General features: G+C 62.3%; 3 protein-coding genes across 3 annotated transcripts; all 3 read right to left on the bottom strand.

Moving 5' to 3' along the window:
* Positions 1-2,293: 2,293 nt before the first annotated feature.
* On the bottom strand, positions 2,294-8,179 carry LMJF_10_0320 (conserved hypothetical protein; the record flags this gene model as incomplete). Its single annotated transcript, XM_001681312.1, has 1 exon — positions 2,294-8,179. The coding sequence occupies one exon, from the start codon at positions 8,177-8,179 to the stop codon at positions 2,294-2,296; it is 5,886 nt and encodes a 1,961-aa protein (XP_001681364.1).
* Positions 8,180-9,882: 1,703 nt separating this feature from the next.
* On the bottom strand, positions 9,883-12,294 carry LMJF_10_0310 (putative protein transport protein Sec23; the record flags this gene model as incomplete). Its single annotated transcript, XM_001681311.1, has 1 exon — positions 9,883-12,294. The coding sequence occupies one exon, from the start codon at positions 12,292-12,294 to the stop codon at positions 9,883-9,885; it is 2,412 nt and encodes an 803-aa protein (XP_001681363.1).
* A 2,740-nt stretch (positions 12,295-15,034) lies between these two features.
* LMJF_10_0300 (conserved hypothetical protein) lies at positions 15,035-17,332 on the bottom strand (the record flags this gene model as incomplete). The annotated part of the gene is made up of 1 exon (XM_001681310.1): positions 15,035-17,332. The coding sequence occupies one exon, from the start codon at positions 17,330-17,332 to the stop codon at positions 15,035-15,037; it is 2,298 nt and encodes a 765-aa protein (XP_001681362.1).
* Between the last annotated feature and the right edge of the window lie 1,398 nt (positions 17,333-18,730).

The following is an 18,730-nucleotide window of genomic DNA, read 5'->3' as shown; positions in this document are numbered from 1 at the left end:
CAGCAAACCTGCAGTGGACAGGAAAACCGGGGCAGGGAGTGAGGCGGCGGCGGCATCCGGCGCACTTCCCTGCTTTTGCGGCGACCGCTGTTGCTGAGTTTGCAGACCTACGCGCGTCACATGATCCACGATGCTGAGAAGGACCAACGGATGCACCGTGACAGCGGCCGGCATCTCGTTACGAGTGCCTTTTTATTATTGTTGTATGCCCTTTGCCTCTGGTGGTGGTGGTGGTGGTGGTGGAGGGGGGAAGGGGGGGGTTATGGGTGTGCACGGGTGATGTCCAGCGCCGCTTGTCCCGTCGGGCTCGCAGGGTCTCACTGCGTGCGCGCGTGGGAGCGGGAGAAGCACCGCGTGGGTCGGAGGGGGGAGAGTGGAGGGCGAGCAGGTAAAATGCAGAACAAAAAAGTCGAAGCAGTGCTCACACTCGAGTCGAAGCGAGGGAGCGATAGCGTATATGCAAAATGTGCGTGTCGCGACTTCTCTTGATGTACCACCTAATCCGTGCACGCATGCATCTGCGTCAAGACCCCCGGCACGGGCGCCGGCACAGTCGGCAGGCAACGCCCAACACACGTGCATTGATTGGTGAGAGACGCAGGCACTGTTGCGGAAACAGCGGGTACAGCTCCACTGAACAACGGACGAGCGGCGGTGGAAGTGCAAACTACCCCTCCTCCCTCTCACCACCACCACCGCTACCACCAAGAAAAAACAAAAGGGAATCGGCTCAGGATGTACAAGACCGCAAGTCGGAGCGGGACTAGGACGCTGGCGGGCCTGTGGAGGCGCACAGCCTACAAAATCAGAAGTACGGCGGCGTGAGACCCACAACGGGTGAGCGCCCCTCTTCCCTCTCCTCCCATTTCGGTCTACACGGACATCTGAAGCAAGTGTTTCCTGGCGCATAGGCGCACGCCGAAAACAACAGCAACGCATACACATCAGCAAGCCGCAGAGAGTAGCACGCGCACGGGCCCACATGGAGATGTGGTTCTTGCGGGGAAGGAAGGGGAATGGGCTCGCAAGCGAGCCGGGTGCCTGCCGCCGCGAGAGGTGTGTGGGCTATTCGCCCGTCCGTTGCACTTGTCAGCGCCGCCACGGCTGTTGCCGCCCTTACTGGCAAAGCTGTCCATCTCATCCTCTTCTCCGCCACCGATGGGACCGCTGCCACTCACGTCGCCCCTCTCGCCATCGCTCTTGGTGGCAGCACACACGCCTGCACTACGGCTGCCTCGCGTGTGCCGGACGTCCTCTGCCCCCCCCCCCCCCCCGCACAGTTTCCTCATACCCGTCGGTAACGATGTCTTTCACTTTGCTGATGGAGAAGGGTGACGACCGCGGCTGTGAGGTGGGTGTCTGAGCCCCAAAGAGCAGCACGGTCGCCGATGTCTCCGAGTGCGACGCTCGCACAAGCCAGTGACTGACATCGCGACAGCAGAACCGCGGGCTGCCCCGTTATAGTTGCGCGCTGCTCTGCGCCGTCGGGTGCAGTCGTCGCCGTAGGGAGATGCTGCGGGCACAGTGGACACACAACGGGCGCATCCGCTGCCCCCCTCTCCCTTGCCGATTGGCGAGGCGTGCAACGCCGCCTTATCGCCGCCGCGAAGCAGAGGGTACGCAACACGCAGGTGCACGTCTTTTCCATCTCCTCAGCACACCGGCTCTGTGAGGAGCACGAGTGCGCTGGTGGGCCTCAGAGATGTATCTATGTGCATATGCGACGTCGCCTACGGCAGTGAGAGGAGAGAGGGCGAGAAGTGGAAGACCCAACTAGCAGGTTCTGCGAAGAAGAGACGCAGAAGGGGCAGGCGGGCGGGGGGGGAGGAGGAGGAGGATGATCCACAGCGACGCAATAACAGAATCGCCAAGAGAAGAGAGATGAGGACGCAGCAGTGTCCGCGGTCGTGGTGCGGTGACGATGAGCGTGGCAGAAGCGAAGCGGCAGAGATGTCGATGAGGTGGCCCTTTCCCCCCTCTCGCCAACCCCCTCGCGCACAAACACACACAGACATACAGAGAGAGAGAGCGAGAGCGAGAGGCATGTGCCGTGCAGCTGCGTGAACTTGCGCGTCACGCGTATGCAGCGCATGGCCGGGGGCTTGGCGCACGCGCTTCGTTTCCGAATAGGGACAGAGAACCGAATCGTCACCGAGACGGGAGGGGAGGCGTGCCATGAAAATGGCCGCGATCCTCCCGCTCCAGCCAACATGCACACACACGCACACACACACACACCTTGCACACGCGCACGCTATCACAGATAGGGCTTCGACCACCCACGATGCTCGCGTCAGCCGATCGGGGAGGAGGCCGCCGGCGGGCACACGATAACCTTTTCCACGTACTCGAAAAGGAGTCGCTCCAGCCACGTTGTGCCATCGATCCGAACCTGCCACCACGTCGACGTGGTGGCAGCGGCCAGGCGTTGCTGTTCTTTCGGCGGGCGTCTCAGGGATGCGGTGGACTGGCGTTTGCCTGTGTGCCGCTTGCCATCGACATCTTCGTCTATCACAGGGAGCCACTCAACGATGGCGCTGGAAACAGTGTCGCCGTCGTCGTCGAAGTCATCGGTGCAGCAGGAGTTGCTGACGCTGGTGCTAGAGCTGCTCGTGCCGTTGCTGCGCACGCGTTTCGCTTTCGCGTTCTGTGCCCAAGGAGACGGCATTTTCGAATGCGCAGCGGCCATGAGCGCGGGTGATTGTTGGCTCGTGGCCGCCGCCGGAGGTGACACGACCTTGTCACCGCGTGGACTCGAAGGTGCCGTCGGCGTTTTCCAGTGGGGCCCGTCCCTCGCGCCTCGAGCACTGCCGACCTCGTCGAGTCCACTACCTGGCCAGTACACCATACCCTCCGCCACGGCAGCGCTAGAGGCGGTCAGCGTCGTGTCCGCTGGGCGTGCCCGCTCCGTCACCACCAACCGTGGCCGCCGCCACACCTCCGAGGCACCCTCCATGAAGACGGCGTGGCTGCCACGTCGCGTCAACACTGTCGTTATCCACGGGTTTGCCTGCAGAAGCGAAAAGGGAAGCGTCGACGTCGGGGCGACGGAGTCATCGCTAGCGTGCACGAGCAGCGTCGGAACGCGGATGCGCTGAATGAGGGCTGCGTGCTGAGCCGAGCGCACCCGCAACTCCACTAACGCAGCAGCTTGCGAGGAGAGCGCCGGCAACCGCGAAGGTGGCGGGTACGGCATGGGCTGCTGCGGCTGTGGCAGCGGCGTCGACGCGGAAAACGACGGCTGCGACAAGCTGTGCTGTGCATCATAGCGCGACACCGGCGACTTCACTGACCTTTCGGGGGCGTACAACGCTGCCTCCTTTAAAGAAGGTAGTACATTCGGAGACGCGGCGCTGCACCCTTTACCCTCTGCGCCGACCATACACAAGTTGCCGGCGCCATCGTCAGCTGAGGCGGCAACCAGCGCCGATGGCGCCGGCGCCGCGTCGAAGCTGCGGAACGCCTCACTGGCGAGCTGTTCGCTCGCGAATGACGGCGCCGCGCTTCCTCTGTCACCGGAATCGCGGGGACTTGTTACATCGGGATGCAGCAAGCTTGGCCTCATCGTAGCCGCACTAACAAGGAGGGCGCCCTCCCTATCTGCGGTGCTGGCTTCCTTGGCGTGGCTTACAAGGCCGCTGCGCTTGTCTCTGTTGCAGGCGGAGGCGACGCCGCGGGTTGCGGCTGCTGTTTGCGGGGTTCCTACAGCACCGCTTCCAGGCAGGCGGGCCACCTGCCTAGCCGTCGGGGACAGCACCTGCAGCGTACAGGAGGCCACTACATCTTCGGTAGACATGTGCGAGCGGGCGCACCGCAGCGGCTTGCCGACGAAGGAAGACGATGTGGCGGCGAGGGAGTCGCTCGCTGAGAACCGCTCTCCTTCCCCTTCCGCCCATGAGGGGGAGAGAAAGTGGCGCCGGCCACTACAGTCGAGCAGCGTTGGAGGGTCGAGGGAAAGAGGTGGGGCCAGATCATTCGCTGTCGCGTTTGCTGCCTCGAGACGCTGCTGCTGCTGCTGGGCCTCCACCATAATCGCGGACTTCGCCAGCTCCTCCCAGTCGGTGACGCTCTCGAGGCGCGGCATGCCCCACAGCGCCGACGACTCCCGCACGAGATCCTGGTGCATGATCAACGGCGATCCGTAGCTGTAGTGGTGACTAAACGAAAGCGTCTGCGTCTGGTCATGCGAGTGCAGCGAATCTTGGTCGACAGTCAACGATGACAGCACACAGCCGCTTCTACCAGGAGAGGTAGCGGTTGGTGCAGCAAGTGCATTGGCCTCTCCTAAAGCGTCGCTCACAGCTGCCACACTACTGGACGACGCCATCAGAGGCATCGAGGCAGTCAAATCCGGTGGTGAGATGATGCGCACGAGCTTAGAGAATGGCGCTGTACTAAGGGCGTGCTGCCGCAGCGCATTCGTCATCGAGCCCGGCACGGAAGCTGTACGCGCGGAGGCAGGTGAGGGTGACAGCGAGTGCGACTGCGGGAGCGTCGATTGCGAGTGCTGCTGTGCTGCTGCTGCTGCCGCGCGCGTGATGCGCGGGTCGACATCGCCTTCTGTCGCTTTCGACGTGAGGGCAAATAAGTTGCCAGCGCTCATGGAGGAGATACAGTCAAGGAAGGAGCTTCGTTGCGCCGATCGGGTCTGCTGCTGCTGCTGCTGGTGGGTCCACGTGATGGTGGCTCTATCCAGGCCGCGCTGTGCCCGGTTCACCTCCTCGCGAGCCTCACGAAAAACATGGAGAATGTGATAGAAGGAGATGTCAGGCATTGGCTCGGGGCCCGCCTGCAACGGCGGCGCGCCAGCTCGCTTGTGGGCCATGTACTCGGGTTGCCTTGGCGCGTGCACATCTGCGTAGTGGAGCTCTCCCGCTGTTCGTAGAATCCTCGCGTTGCCCACAGCAGCCAACCCGCTGCCCTGCCACTGCTCCTGATGCTGCCGGTGGGCGAGCAGTGCATCGGCGATGAGCTGCATTCGTGTCAGCAGGACAAGCAGTCGCGCCGGCCCGGTGGTGAGACTCGACAGGATGCGCGGCATGCGCGACGCAGCCTGCAGCCTCGCCGTCAACAGTGGGGGCGAGCCGGCAGGAGCGACTATGGTGTTCAAAGCCCCGCCGCTGCTCGCGGTGCTGGTGCCCGCATGTGCCACACCTCGAGTGAATCCTGTCGTCGATGACGTAGCCCGCGTGGACCGCTGAAGCGCCAGCCCCTCTGCACGCTGCTGCGGGAGAAGCTGGAAGGCGGACGAAAGCGTATGCGAGATGCACACAAGGCCGTCAAGACGCGCCGGGGACTGCTCACCAGAGCCGCCGCCATTCTCGTCCTCGGTGCTGCGGCCGCTGCCTGTCGACGTCTGCGGCTGCTGCTGTGTGATGGCTAGCTCCAAAAGCGGGCTCGCCGCTTCCGACCAGCCAACCGCCACAATGTACACCGCGCGTCGTGGACGCGGGTCAGCGGACACCTCAGCAGCGGCGTCTGGCGACGGCGCGTGACCAAACAGATCGGGGCGAGCCGAACGACCGGTCGCGGTAGATGCGCAAGGCACTGGGAGGTTTGCTGCGGGCGGCGTGCACGACTCCAGGTTGCTCCGCAGCCGCTCAACAATGTGTCGCACGTCCTTCAGCGTCAGCGGAGGCATTGAGACGTCGTCGGTGCGCTCCGGCGAAGTCGCAGGAACTCGAAGCTCCACAACAGGCACAGCCGCGTACCACTGCGTGGCGGGCCTGGCGGCAGGCCGTGCAGCCGACGGCAGCGATGACGAAGTTGCCGGCGGCGACGGTTGGCCGTTGACCTCCGCCCCGCTGCCACGAATGCTTCCGTCTTCGCAGCTGCTGGTACTAAGCATCACAGGCTTGTACGCCTTCTCCGCGCCTGCCGCGGGGATCTGCACAGTATTTTCTCTATCCGTCGAGCCGTCGCGATTCTGTGTCGCATTCCTCGTCGTTGCCGTGCCACGCGAGCTGGGAAGAAACATGCGGTCGGCTGCTGCATCGTCTGTGGCGAACGATGCCTGCCACGCACCAGCGAGGGTCAGCAGCTGACACACACAACTGAGACGCGTTACGGTGTGCTGGTACAGCCCGCTCCCTTGCAGGAGAGAAGGGCATAGCAGCAGCACCACCACCGGTGCGGGAGATGGCGGCTGCGCTGCCGATGTGGTGGACGGATCATCAGCTGGAGCAGCGGACCAGATTGGCGGCCGGCGGCCATGCAGCCAGTACACCCCCACCGACTTCCGGCACGCCGGGGCAGGTGCCGAGGCGGGGAATGCGGGATGAGGCAAAGAGGCTGCGTGACCCTGTGGCCGTGCCGCTCCAGCGGCCTTCGCACTTGACGTCGTCGGCTTTGAAAAAGCATGCGGTGCAGGTGTGATGCTGCTTCCCGCGCGGGCCGTTGCCGCGGCAAACGATACCGTCGTCGTCGTCGCCGTCGCGTTTTTGTGCAGTGGCTCGAATATGTGGCGCGTGTCCGTGGTGTAGCGATCCATGCGAGCTTGCACAGCAGTCTCGAAACAGCGGAAAGGATGCCAGGCACCGCCGCCGCCAGCGGCGCTGCGCGAGGTTGGCGATGCGCTCATGCACGTCGAGTAGTCGAGCGGTGCCGTCGCACCCGGCGGGCCCACGATCGCGTAAAAGAGGCTGCGCAGTACACGGAAGCACAAGAAAAGCGGCCCAAGAAGAAAGACACCGGCGTCTTGCCATGATCCGCGCATCGGCCAGGGAGGTAGTGGGGGTGCGCGAGTGCAATGCTGACGCAGGCGTTGATGTTCGGGCGACGCAGCCGTTGCCGAAGGTGTGATAATGCTACCCGGCTCACCTAAAGCCTCTGTTTGCGCCGCAGACGATGCCGTCAGCGTTCCCCAACCTCTGCACCAGAGCAGCTCCGCCGCAATGCGCAGTAGCGGGTCCACTAGCGCCAACAACAACTGCGCGCGGGCGTGCACAGCATACCAGGGCGGCAGAAATCCGTACTGGCCTCGAAAAGGCGATGACGCGTTCTCCATCACGCGTCCGCGGGCGGACGATTGTGGTGTGGGGGAGTGGAAGACGACGGTGCACCACACCGGCACCGTGGCACGCATGCGCTCTCGAGCCGCAGCGACACACGCCGGTGTGGACGAGGTCCGAGCTGCGGCTCTTCGTGAAGCAGCCCCACACTGTCGGTGACCCAACCGGGCGAACAGGCCTTCCGCCTCGGCGATGCCAACGCGCTTGCGCACCGCTGCGAGACGATCCTGCTGCTGCTGCTGTTCTTGAGCGGAGACCAACACGCTCACCGCCAGGCCATCGAAGAACGTGTCCGTCACGCATGGTTGCTGATATTCGATATCCGCAGCATCGCGTGCCGTGGCGCTCAGAAACCCGTTGAAGCTGGTGCAAGCAGCCTCCTCTTCGTCGACGCCACCGCCGTGGGGGCGTTGATGAGCGCCTCGCTGCCCCTGAAGGCGCTGAGACCGCTGCATGGGGCTGCTCTGGAGGCTGATAGGAATCAGTTCGCCACCTGAGGTGCCGTCGCGCCAGCCAGAAACCTCTGCGATGGGCAAAGAGAAGGGGCGATTTAGGGTGGCCGCAACCGGCGTGGCGCCTATTGTGTAGTTGGACCACGACCCCACGGAACCGTTCATGTCGTCATCTCCACCAATGCCATCGTATCTGCTTTGCGGAAGCGCCGCCTGCGGATGACCATAGAAGCTGCGCAAGAGCGACTGGTGCTGTTTCTGCTGACGCAGGTGCGGGGTTTCAGGTGAGTGCGTGGCCGAGGAAGGGTCCACGGAACGCAGCACCTGTGGCGACCACCACGACGACGACACGGTTGATATGTGAAGGGATCGAATGCGGCTCACAGACTTACGCGAGAGGATGCAGCGGTTGTCTTCCACTTCCCGCGCACTGCTGTCCAGCGGCGGTCCGCCTGTGCCCACCGGCACAATGTTCGCGCTCTCGCTATAGTTCGACTTGTCGCGCTCCTCCGCCTTCTGGTATTTATAGGCTGCGGGCAGCACCGGCTGCACTTGCGCCTCTCCGCGGCGTCCCAGCCACGCGCTCGGTGCGTCGTGCCGTTCCACAAGATAGTAAGATGGCAGGAATAGAAGCATCTCCACCACGAAGAGCAGCGTGGTGCGGCAGGCGTAGTAGAAGCACCGAAGTGCGTAAGTGAGGGAGCTGTTGACGGACATGGCGCTGATGAACGCAGGCGCAGGCGTGAGCGGGAGGCACCAGCGAGCGAACCACAAAAGCAAACCAAAATCAAGCAGATGGGGTTTATGTTGGCGGCGGCGGCGGGCGGGGGTGGGGTGACATGAACGACTGGAGACGCGTGAAGCCTGTCGTATCGGGCGTGTGCGCGCTTGCGGCGAGGTATGTCTACGAGGAGTGGGGGATGTATGTGTGTGTGTGTGTGTGGAGGGGGTGGGGAGGTAAAGCAAGCAGGTTGTGAAAGGTAGAGCACGTGATGCTCACTTCGCGTGCCTCTGTATGTGTGTGTGTGTGTGTTGACTTGGAGGGGAGGAGTATCACTGATGGGGGCTTCTTTCGCCGTTGTCGTGGTTCTCGAGGCGTGTGTCTCGCAGCTGGAGTGTTTCGCCTCGTTCCTTACATCCGAGTACGATACCGTTGTATGTGCGCACACGTGGTTCTTATGCGAAGGCGCGGGGACATGCACGCACGCGTAGATGGGATACGGCACGAGAGAGTGAGAAGGGAGGGAGGGGAAGGGGGGGGGGGCGAGGACGAGGAAGCAGTGGCGGAGGAGGGGTTTCAGCGCTTGAGCTACGAGGTGACGCATGACTGATCTGTTTGCTGCTGCCTCACGGAAGGCAGCGTGTGTGTGTGCGTGTGTGTGTCTGTGCCTCTGAGTATGTGTGTGCTTATGGAGGAGGCGAGCGCGCACAGCGTGCAGTCTGTCAGAAATCCACTGGCGTATTGCTCAGCCGGGCACACGCACACGTGCACACCCTCACGTGCGCTCCAGCGGCAAGGCACCATGCCCTCATGGTGGCGCATACACACGTCAACTCTGATCTTGACCGTTGTGCCCCTCCATGTACACCCATGCCCTTTATGCGGCCGTGCGCGCATAGGCCGATTAGGCACACCACTTGTGAAGCGCTTGGTTGGCAAACGCACGCCCGCACTCACGCATGCAAGGAAAAGTGTGTGTGCGGGCGTCTTGCGCTTCATCTCCTCTTGAGTTTGGTTCGGTTGTAGGTAGGAGTGAGAGGAGTAGAGGGACGGTCTCAGCCCGTACTCGCGACCCCTTTCCCTCTCGTCTTCGCACTCGGAAGAGCGGAGGGACAGGGGCAGGGGAGCACACCGACGCAGACACACGCGCACCGCTGCACGAAAGCACGGCCCACGGGGTGCCAGGGAGACAGGCGCGGACACAATGGAAAGCAAACGAGCATGCTCAAACAACATACACACACACACACACACAACGGGGATGGTGGAACACAGACAGTCATTCAAGCCTGCGAGTACCACAACATGGGCAATCCAAAACGGAGGGAGGGCATATGGCCCCTACTCCCCCTCCCCTCCCACCTGCCACACACACACACACACACACACTCACACGCACACACGCGAACAACAGAAATAAGAACAACACAAACGAACAGAAAAGCACACGAGTACATGACCGGCACCGACGACGCGCACACAAGGATACACCTCTCGGCAGCCCTGTCAAGGTCATGGGCTGAATGCCATGGAGGGAGAGAGAAACAGCTGGCGGGGCGAGAGAGACCAAGATGCGATGAGGAGAGGGGGGGGGGGAGGGGGAAGACACATACGGCGCACGGCAAGATCGACGGTGCCGTGCGTCATCGACGAAGAGAGAACGAGAATAAAGGTGACGCGACATGGCAGCAGCTGCGCGCTACGCTTCCTCCTTGCCGTCGGAGGTCACTACTGCCTTCTTGAGCGAGTTCATGAACGTCATGATGGACGCGTCATCTGTGTAAATGACGTCGGCCTGTTCCACCGCTCCGTTGGGGCCAGCGCCGTACTGCATGTCCGAGTTGTGGTAGTTGGTGGCCGGGTTCACGCGCGTCTTCACGTGGCGCGCCTCGGAGCCGTCGGCATCCGTGCGCGAGAAGCGCGGGTATGGGTAGCGGTTCGACAAGATCCCCTGCGCATCACGCTCTGCCGCCTCCAGCAGCTCGGCAAAGTTGGCGTACTCGGGGTTCTCATGGTAGGCTGCCTCGATCCATTGGTAGATGATGCTGCCCCACATGATATGGACGTTAAAGTAGGCATCCATCAGCACAATGTTGTCGTGCCGCAGGCTGCTGCTGTCGAGCTGCATGGGCGTCGCGAACGGGTTCGCCAAGTCGTACGAGTCCAGCGTGGGCTGGATCATGAGCACGCAATTGTCGACGGACTCGCGCAGCAGCCAGTGGCGTTTGAACGTCGTCTCATCAGGCGAGATGTTGAGCACCATGAAGTACTCGGAGCGGCGCAGGTTGTACATGAAGGATGGGAAGAGGGAGAGGCACGGGCCGAGGCGCAGCGTGTTCGGCTGGCCAGGGGTGAAGGTGGAGTAGCGCCGCACGAAGCGTACGAGCAGCGTATCCAGCCATCGCTTTGCGGCATCCCACGTGCCCGGATGCTTCTCGAGTATGCTCACCGCCATGCGCGCCACGATCGTCGCCGCACACGTCTGATCAAAGGCGGCAGCCGTCGTGTAGTAGTCCGGCGGCGCTGTCGGCGGGGCGACGGGCTGCACGACGCTCGTTACGCGCACCCGCTGCTCGCCGCGCGGCGTGGTGTAGCGCGTGACGAACTGGATGAAGCGCTTCTCATACGCGCTCGCTGCGCCACTCTGCTGGTTGCTGGCGGTGGCTGTGTCAAACAGAAATGAAAGCGTCATTCCCTTGTCGAGGTAGCTGACGCACCAGCGCGTCGTGCCACCAGCGCCCACTTCCAGCGGTGAGGTGAGCCGCGTAGGCCCGCGCTTGTTCGCCTCCACGTCCACGTTGCACGGACCAAGCGCACCGCGCAGCAGCGTGCCGACGGACGTGTTCACCTCCATGCGCACAGCGAATCCGCAGTGAGCTCTGTGGTCCTCGCTACTGTAGCTGCCGTCGACACCCGAAGAGGACATGCCTTGCGGCGCTGCCGCCGATGCGCGCTCGGTTCCGGCCCGCAAATCACAGCGCTGCCAGTAACGCTTCAGCGACTCCAGAAACATGATGTCCGTCGTCTCATCTTCGATGATGAGCGTGCCACCGGTGTTGTCGATGCAGCGGCGCATCTCCATAACACCAACCTGGTCAAGGGACTGAGCGAAGACGTCGAGGCACGTGTTCGCGGCTATCAGCCGCGGCGCGAGCGCGTTGTAGAAGTTAAAGGCTGCCTCGTAGTAGGGTGTGTCGCCCTCGATGATGTCGCGATGGAAGCGCATCATGTCTGCCTTGTCAGTGCTGACCACGGCGCCGGGGCCGCGCGTGCACGGGCCGCCGGTGAAGAGGAGAATCTTACCCATCTTTACATTGCCCCCGGGCGCTGTAGCGGTTTTTACGTGCTTCCCGTACAGTACGTACTGCTGCTGCGCTGTCATCTGCGGTGGGGCGAGGGCCTCCATCAGGTACGTGGTCGCCTCCAACGCCGTCGACGTGGCCCGCAGCGGCCGCTTTGATGACGGCACGGCGGCGCCGTCCTCCTCGAGCTCCTCGATCAACGAGGTGAGCACCCCCTCCACATCGCACAGCGGCGCCAGCAGCCGCCCCCGCACGGGATGATTTTCCGAGACCTGAAACATGCTCTGCAGCGAATCGGGCGGGTTCGCCGTGTTGCCGCGCAGAAGGTAGCACTTGCGGATAGCCACGCCAGAGCTGGCGCCCAGCTCCCACACAGAGACGGTGGCGCCGAAGGAGATGAGGCCTACGAGGGCGTTGCGCGGCAGATACTGCAGGGACTCCAGCAGGCTCGTGCGCAACGACGCCATCTCACCGGAAGGGATGCACGTGTCGACGACAAAGATGAAGGCAGGCGCTGGCTGCGGCTGAGGTGGCGCTACCACCGGCGTCGGCGGGTTCGCGAGCACAAACTCGACCGTCTCGTACACCAGCGCCGGGTGCTGCTCCGTGATGGCGGTGTTGTTCTGGAAAGAGTTGCGGCGCTTGCAGGATAGGCACACCCAGTACTTGCCCATCTCGCGCTGGCTGTGCAGGCTGCAAAAGGCGCCGCAGTTTGCACAGCACAGCTCCTCCATGGTTGCGCCCAGAACGAGGTGACTGGGCTCAATGGGGTGCAGCGGCGTGTACATGCAACTCATTGGAATCACCATCTCCGGCAGTGCCAGCGTCGTCGCGGAGGGGGTTTCCTTCGTCTTCGACTTCGACGTCGTCGGGTAGCACGACCAGGTCCACCGCAGACCGTTGTCGTCGGTGGTGTTGAGGGCCGCGGGCGCCGGTGCCGCCGCAGCTGCTGGTGTGCTGTTCACTTGGCACGCATTGACATTGCCGTAGTATCCGCCTTGAGGCGGCTGCGGTGGGTAGTAGGGCTGTTGCGCTGGCTGGGTTGGCTGAGGGTTGTACGCGTTCATGGTTGCCACACCAGCGTAGTTTCCGTTGCTAGCACTAGCAACAACGCCACCGCTGCTTGTGGCGGCCGCTGTAACCCCCTGCGCGTAGCCATCGTATCCAGCTTGGAAGCTGTTGGTGGTTGTGCTTGCTGCACCGCCTCCGTAGTAGCCTTGCGACGACGACGACGCCGGTGCAGCGGTGGCAACGCCACTATGGTACTCGCCGAGGCTCTCATAGGTGTTACTCCACGAACCGACCGACGTCGCCTGAGCGGCACCGTAGGCACCAGCTTGCTGTGGCTGTGGCTGTGGCGGCTGAGGCTGAGCATGTGCACCGTACCCGCTGCCGACACCTCCGGCGGGTGCCGCAGCCGCACCGCCGTAGTAGTTCGCACTGCCGCCATACGCGCCCCCTTGCGGGGTGCCTTGGCTGTAGTAGGTGTTGTATCCCTGGTTCATGGCCTGCGCTGTTTCCCCGACGGCTTGACTGTCCCGTGTCTATGGCCCCTCTGCCTCCACCTGGAAAGAGGCGACCCAGCGGTGTCGTCTGTGTCTGTGAGTGTGCGGGTGCTTATGTGCGTGCGTGTGTATGCCCACTCCGAAGGCGAGGGAGCGATATCCTGCAGATGCGACTGGCGTACAGTGGTGGCCGATGCACACGGGCACCACCGCACGCAAACGCCGCGTGGAATGCGGTGATGATGCCCACCTCCCAGAAAGTGCTGGCGGAAAGAGAGTTCGGCACACGAGATGAGGACTGCCCACACTGAGCTGCGGTGTGTGTGTGTGTGTGTGTGTGTGTGTGGAAGGGGGGTGGGACGGGGGAGGCGAAAGAACAGAAGGAAGACGTCGAGGCAAGTCGCAGACCCGGCGTGTTCAGCGAACAGCGGGCAGGGAGAGGCTGCAGAGTGAGAGTCGGGACGGATCACGCAGCGCTTGGGCGGGGGAGGGAGGGGGTGGGGGACAACGGATGGAAAAGTGAGTTCACAGATGAGAGAAGAGAGTGCCTGCAAGTTTAGAGGGACAGCGGTGTGTTGCAGAGGAGGAGGAGGAGGGCGATACCAAGACGCTCAAAAGACGTGTGCGTGAGTGCCCGTGTATGCATCTATGAGGAGGCTATCACGTTCGACTGTGCACGCATATACGTAGACACACACACACACACACATACATATATATATATATATATGTATATATGTATATGGGTGTGTGCGTGTGTCTTCAGCGGCGTGGAGAAGAGGGAAGAGGTAGTGGTGGTGGTGATGGTGGGAGGCAGTGAGGAAGAGAGGGTGGGAGGGAGAGGCTCAACACGCAAACAAACACACAAGACAGATGACAAAGAATGAATACGGCGGAAGCGAGAAAGAAGCACGCGGAAACTCAAAACCAGACCGGCATCAACACGTCTACAACAAGAAAAGGGAAGCGCGAAAATACCAGACCACTGATACGGCGACGGCTGTGCCACAGCACGAGGGAGGAGAGGCGGGTAACAGGATGGCGAGAGCGAGAGAGAGCGAGAGCGAGAGCGAGAGCGAGAGAGATGGATGGCACGGATAGGCGCGTCACTCCATAGCACGCCGGACGTATGAGGAGACTGCAGCGAGAGAAACGGTGCCAAAAGACGCATCGGGCGCACCAGTAGGCGTTTCGAGCGCGACATGCATCCTCGCACGTTGCCTCAGGTTGGTGAAGGAGGGCACGAGTCTCGCGCGACTCCCTTCCCCGCCCCATCCCCCCGGCACACCGATACAACGGCAACCCCCCGTACGCACATGAGCGCGGAGCCGCAACGGGGGGGGGAGAGAGAGAGGGAGAAGAGCAAAGACACGGGACAGCGCCGCTTGATACGTTTGACGGCATTTATCATCCTCACCTCTTGGCGATGTGGCGACACGAAGGTTCGTGCTGGATGTGCTGCGTGGCGTCGCTCAGAATTTCGATTTGTGCTTTCCTCGGTTCCATGCGCACGCGCGCGCTCCGTCGTCGGCTCGTCTTCCTTTGGATGCAGGAGAGGAATGCGAGAACAACGGGGGCCGGTCTAGCGAAACAAGCAAGCATGGCAGAGAAGAACATGGGCGAAAAACAAAAAAACGTCACAAAGTCGCTACACACACAGAGAGAGAGAGAGAGAAATGTGTGTGTGTGTGTGCAGTGCAGGGAGGGACGAGGCGGAGTAACATGCATCCAACACACCTCCCATGGTCTTCTCATCGCCCCCTTTCTTCCCTCGTCGTGCCGGCAAGGAAGGGCGCTGCACGTCACCACCGCGAGCGAGCGAGAACGACGAATACATACGCACACAACAGCAAAAAACAAAACTAATACGAGAAGTAGGAGACAGAGAGGCAGCGAAACAGATGTCGCTCTTCAACAGCAACGACTCTATGCGGATCACCATGAAGTCCGTCACACACACACACGCACACACACACACACACACACACGCAGTGTGGACAGTCAACGAGACGGGCTCGGTACACGGTCTCGCCAAGCTGACGCGTTACACGCGGTCTTGCGTTGCATATCGCAAGAGGTCATCGCCAGAGGTGATCACGATAACGTCCTGCGCCACAGTGTCGCCGGCGCTAGGGCCACGCTTGTAACTGCCGCTTGGCAACACCTCGCCACCACCGTACTCGATCACCTGCGCCAGCTTCGCACGGATGCTTGGGTGCTCAACAGTTAGAAGGAAACGCTGGCACTTCAGCGGCGGTGGAAAGATGCGCAGACCGCCCTCCTCGAGCTCGTCTAGCCAGAAGCCACTTTCTTGGCTGTTGTACACGTATTCGGGTGAGACAAGCCACTTGCCCGACACCACCCCGCAGAGAGCCTTGACGCTACGCGGCGTCCCCCGCAGCACAATGTGAGTCGTGCTGCTTGGCGGCGGCTCGTCGAGGTCACTCGCCAGCGCCGCGGCATCGTCGCCGACTGCGGCTATTGCGCTAACCAGCCGCTGAGGTTCATGGTCTTTCAGACCTGTAAAGATGAAGCGGCGCGGCAGCATGGCGCCACGCTTCGGGTTCACAGGTGACGGTGACCGCGTCGGGCCACCGGAAGCAATGGAGGAGGTACCACTTCGCGTGTTGGGCACCGCCGTGGGGGCAGCCACGGTGCGGTGCGGAGCCGGAGGAAGACGACCCGCTGCACGCTGCATGAGCGGCGGTCGCGTGTACGGAGCTTGATGCACGTGCTGCTGCGGGTGCAGTTGATGATGTTTGGTCACTGCCTCGGATACCGTGTGCATGCCAGGGCTGGAGGGCGGCGGCGTACGACTGCCCGTGAGAGAGCGGTCCGCCGTCCACGCCGTGCTCACCACAGGCGTGGGGCTCTCGATCTTTAGCGACGTCGTCCCAGGCAAGCGCTGCTGCGAGCGGATTCGGTTCTCTGCCGTCGACCCGGCGAGGCGCTCAGCGTTTGTGCGACTCGGCGTGCGCGGGGTGCGCCGCTTGCGTGCGCTGCGTGACTGAGTGCGCGGGTCAACGAGCGCGGTGGACGCCTTGCCCGCCGGCGTGGGGGTGGTGATGTACGCCGGAGACGTCTCCGCTTTGGTCGCTGCAACGCCCCTTCGTCCTTGTACGGCACGATCAGCGCTGCCCTGCAGGTGAGATGTGTCCAACGTGGTGCGCTTCATTGGCGGACGTTGGTGGGCTGCTTCCCCGTATCGCGCCTCACCAGGCTCGTGCGCGCCACTCGCGACGCCGGCGTCGTCAACAAAGTCCTCCTCGTCATTCTGGCGGTCACGCTTCAGAGCACGGTTGTACTTGGCCGTCGCGCCCGACCCGTGGCCGAGCGTTGAGGAGTGCCGCGCGTTCACTGATGTCTGACTTGGCGCTAGCCCGGGGTGAGTGCCGTGCTCGTTGGGGTTGGAACTTGCCTGTACGCCTGCCAGCCCCTTCGCGCTTCCCATCCCATCATCGGCGCCGGTGTTGTTCTCCTTTTCCAACTGCTGAGCGGGAAACTTCTTCGCCGCCACGACGGCCTCGTACTTGGCTGCCGACACCATCAGCTGGCGGGATTTAAGCAGCTGGCGCAGTGCCTCCTCTTGCACCTCGTCTTTGCGGTGAATCACGGCGTTGTAGGAGTGCCGTGTTTCCTCCATCTCTAGTGTATGTCGATCCTTCGTGGCCTGTAGCTCGTCCTTCTGCCGCTGCACCACATTGGACAGCTCATCCACCCGCTGCGTGGTGCGCTGCAGTTCCTTCTCCAGCTCTGCAATGCGTCGCTGCGCCTCCGTCAGCTTGTTGGCCGCGGAAATCAGCTGCTCATCGGGAGCCGTGGCGGGGCGATGCTCGCGCGGCGCCGAGAGAAGCGAGGAGCGGCGCGGCGCAAGCCGTGAGGCCGCAGTCACCACTTGAGGTGCTGCGCGGGATCCTGTTGTGGCGAAGGTTGGCGTCGGCGAAGATGCGCCGCCGGTGGCGCCGTTGTGACCACTGACGGTGGTGCGCGCACCGACCCTGTCGTCACTATAGAAAGAGTGCGCTTCCTGCGTCAACGACGACGCAGACAGGGAGGTCGCACTGTGGCCGGTGCCATCACTGCTGTGCAGCTTACGTCTGGCTGTGGGTTCGTGATGACCGTAATCAACGTCAGTGCCATATCCGCCGCGCGGTGGTCGCACACACTGCTGTGCACCTCTGTCAGGTCCGTTAGTCTCCACGTTGCCGAGACCTCCACCGTTGCTACTGCCGGAGATACGCGGAGGATTGGCGCGCAGCAGAGAGATCATGTGCTGCATGCTCTCCAGAACCTCTGGGTTCTCCGTGAGCTGGCGCACCAGCTCCTGGGCATTGGTGCTCATGGCGGGGTTGAGCAGGATTGAGACAGCACTAAAGGTGGCAGTGACCGTCTCCTCTAGTGTTCCCGCGACCCTTTCTACGTATCTTGAGATTCTATCTATGTGTGCTCAGGCAGGCAAAGAAAGGATGCTTTTATGAAGACACTCTTCGCTGAATGTGCAGGTATGTGCTCCGGTGCAAGTAAGGAAAGGAACTGGGGTGACTGCTTCGTTGTCGATGTTGTTGCAGTGGTGGTGGTGGTGGCGGCGCGTGTGCGAGCACCACGTTGGCGTCGTCACTAACGTACCTTAAAGGAGTGCGCGAGAAAGAGCGTGGGGTAACTGCTTTCTGCTTTCTTCGGCCAACGCCTCACAACCACACACGCGCGTCGGCGTGGAGAGCAAGGCACGCGGCGAGGGCACACTCTCTGTATGATCGAATCTACGCGTCGTCGAGATGGCGTTCGATCCCGTCTCGTGTTGGCGCTCAGTACCGTTCTCTCTCTCTCTCTTGCTCTTCCTCCTCCTCGGTCTGTCTGTCTTTCTCGCCCTTCCTTGTAAGGTCGGGGGAGGGAAGTGTGTGTGTGTGTGGAGGGGGGGGGGAGGTGATATGGTGTGTGGGGGAGGGGGAGCGTCAACCGATTGGGCGCTGCCAACAGCAGCGGTGCGTGCGCTGTGTGTGTGCGTGTATCAGCCGGGTGGGGGTGCTCATGCAGCGCACTCCGTGCGTGTTTGCCCACGAGCCCGTTAACGGCAGAGAATGCAAGACGGGAGTCCAAGTGGAAGAGGTAGGAGGGCGTGGAGAAGTGGGGCAGCCCATGTCCACAGTCATCACTTCAACAGGAGCAGCAATAACAACACCGGTAAGCAGCGAAGAGGCGCCAATGGGGCGGCAGCAATGGCACTGACAGTTTACCAAGTGTACAGTCCGCCACTGATGTCAGGACATCACTGTATGCCGTTGATGCCCCCTCCCACGTCCACAGCTGAGGTGTCTGCTGCGCTGCTCACACATCCACCGCCAGCAGCGACCACTGCTACGTGCCATGACACCTGATGCATCGCTTATCCCCTCTCTCGTTTTCTTTCGCTTCGCTTCTGGATGCGCCTGCATCGACAACGACGGATATTCACGTCGGCAACAGCACAGCGCTGGTGTGTGGCTTGCGTGCGGGTATGGGGAGAGGAGCTAGACCAACGTGTGTGTGTGTGTGTGCCTCGCCTTCACAGATGGTCCGCGCCCCACACCAAGGCACCGCCTTCGCGCCATCTCTCCCGTATTCCTTCTCTGTCATCCCGCTCTCGAGGCATCGGTGAAGGCAGCGAGGTCATTCGTGCTGTCTTCCATCCGTGCGGCTACACGCGGCGAGGGGGGGGCAACGACCCACCATCGGCTTTACAGCAACCGCAGCACCAGTGTGG

This window comes from Leishmania major, chromosome 10 (assembly GCF_000002725.2).
Source record: "Leishmania major strain Friedlin complete genome, chromosome 10".
In the NCBI taxonomy this organism is placed as follows: domain Eukaryota; phylum Euglenozoa; class Kinetoplastea; order Trypanosomatida; family Trypanosomatidae; genus Leishmania; species Leishmania major.
The sequence above is the reverse complement of the archived record's forward strand: the minus strand, read 5'-3'. Positions and strand labels throughout refer to the sequence as shown.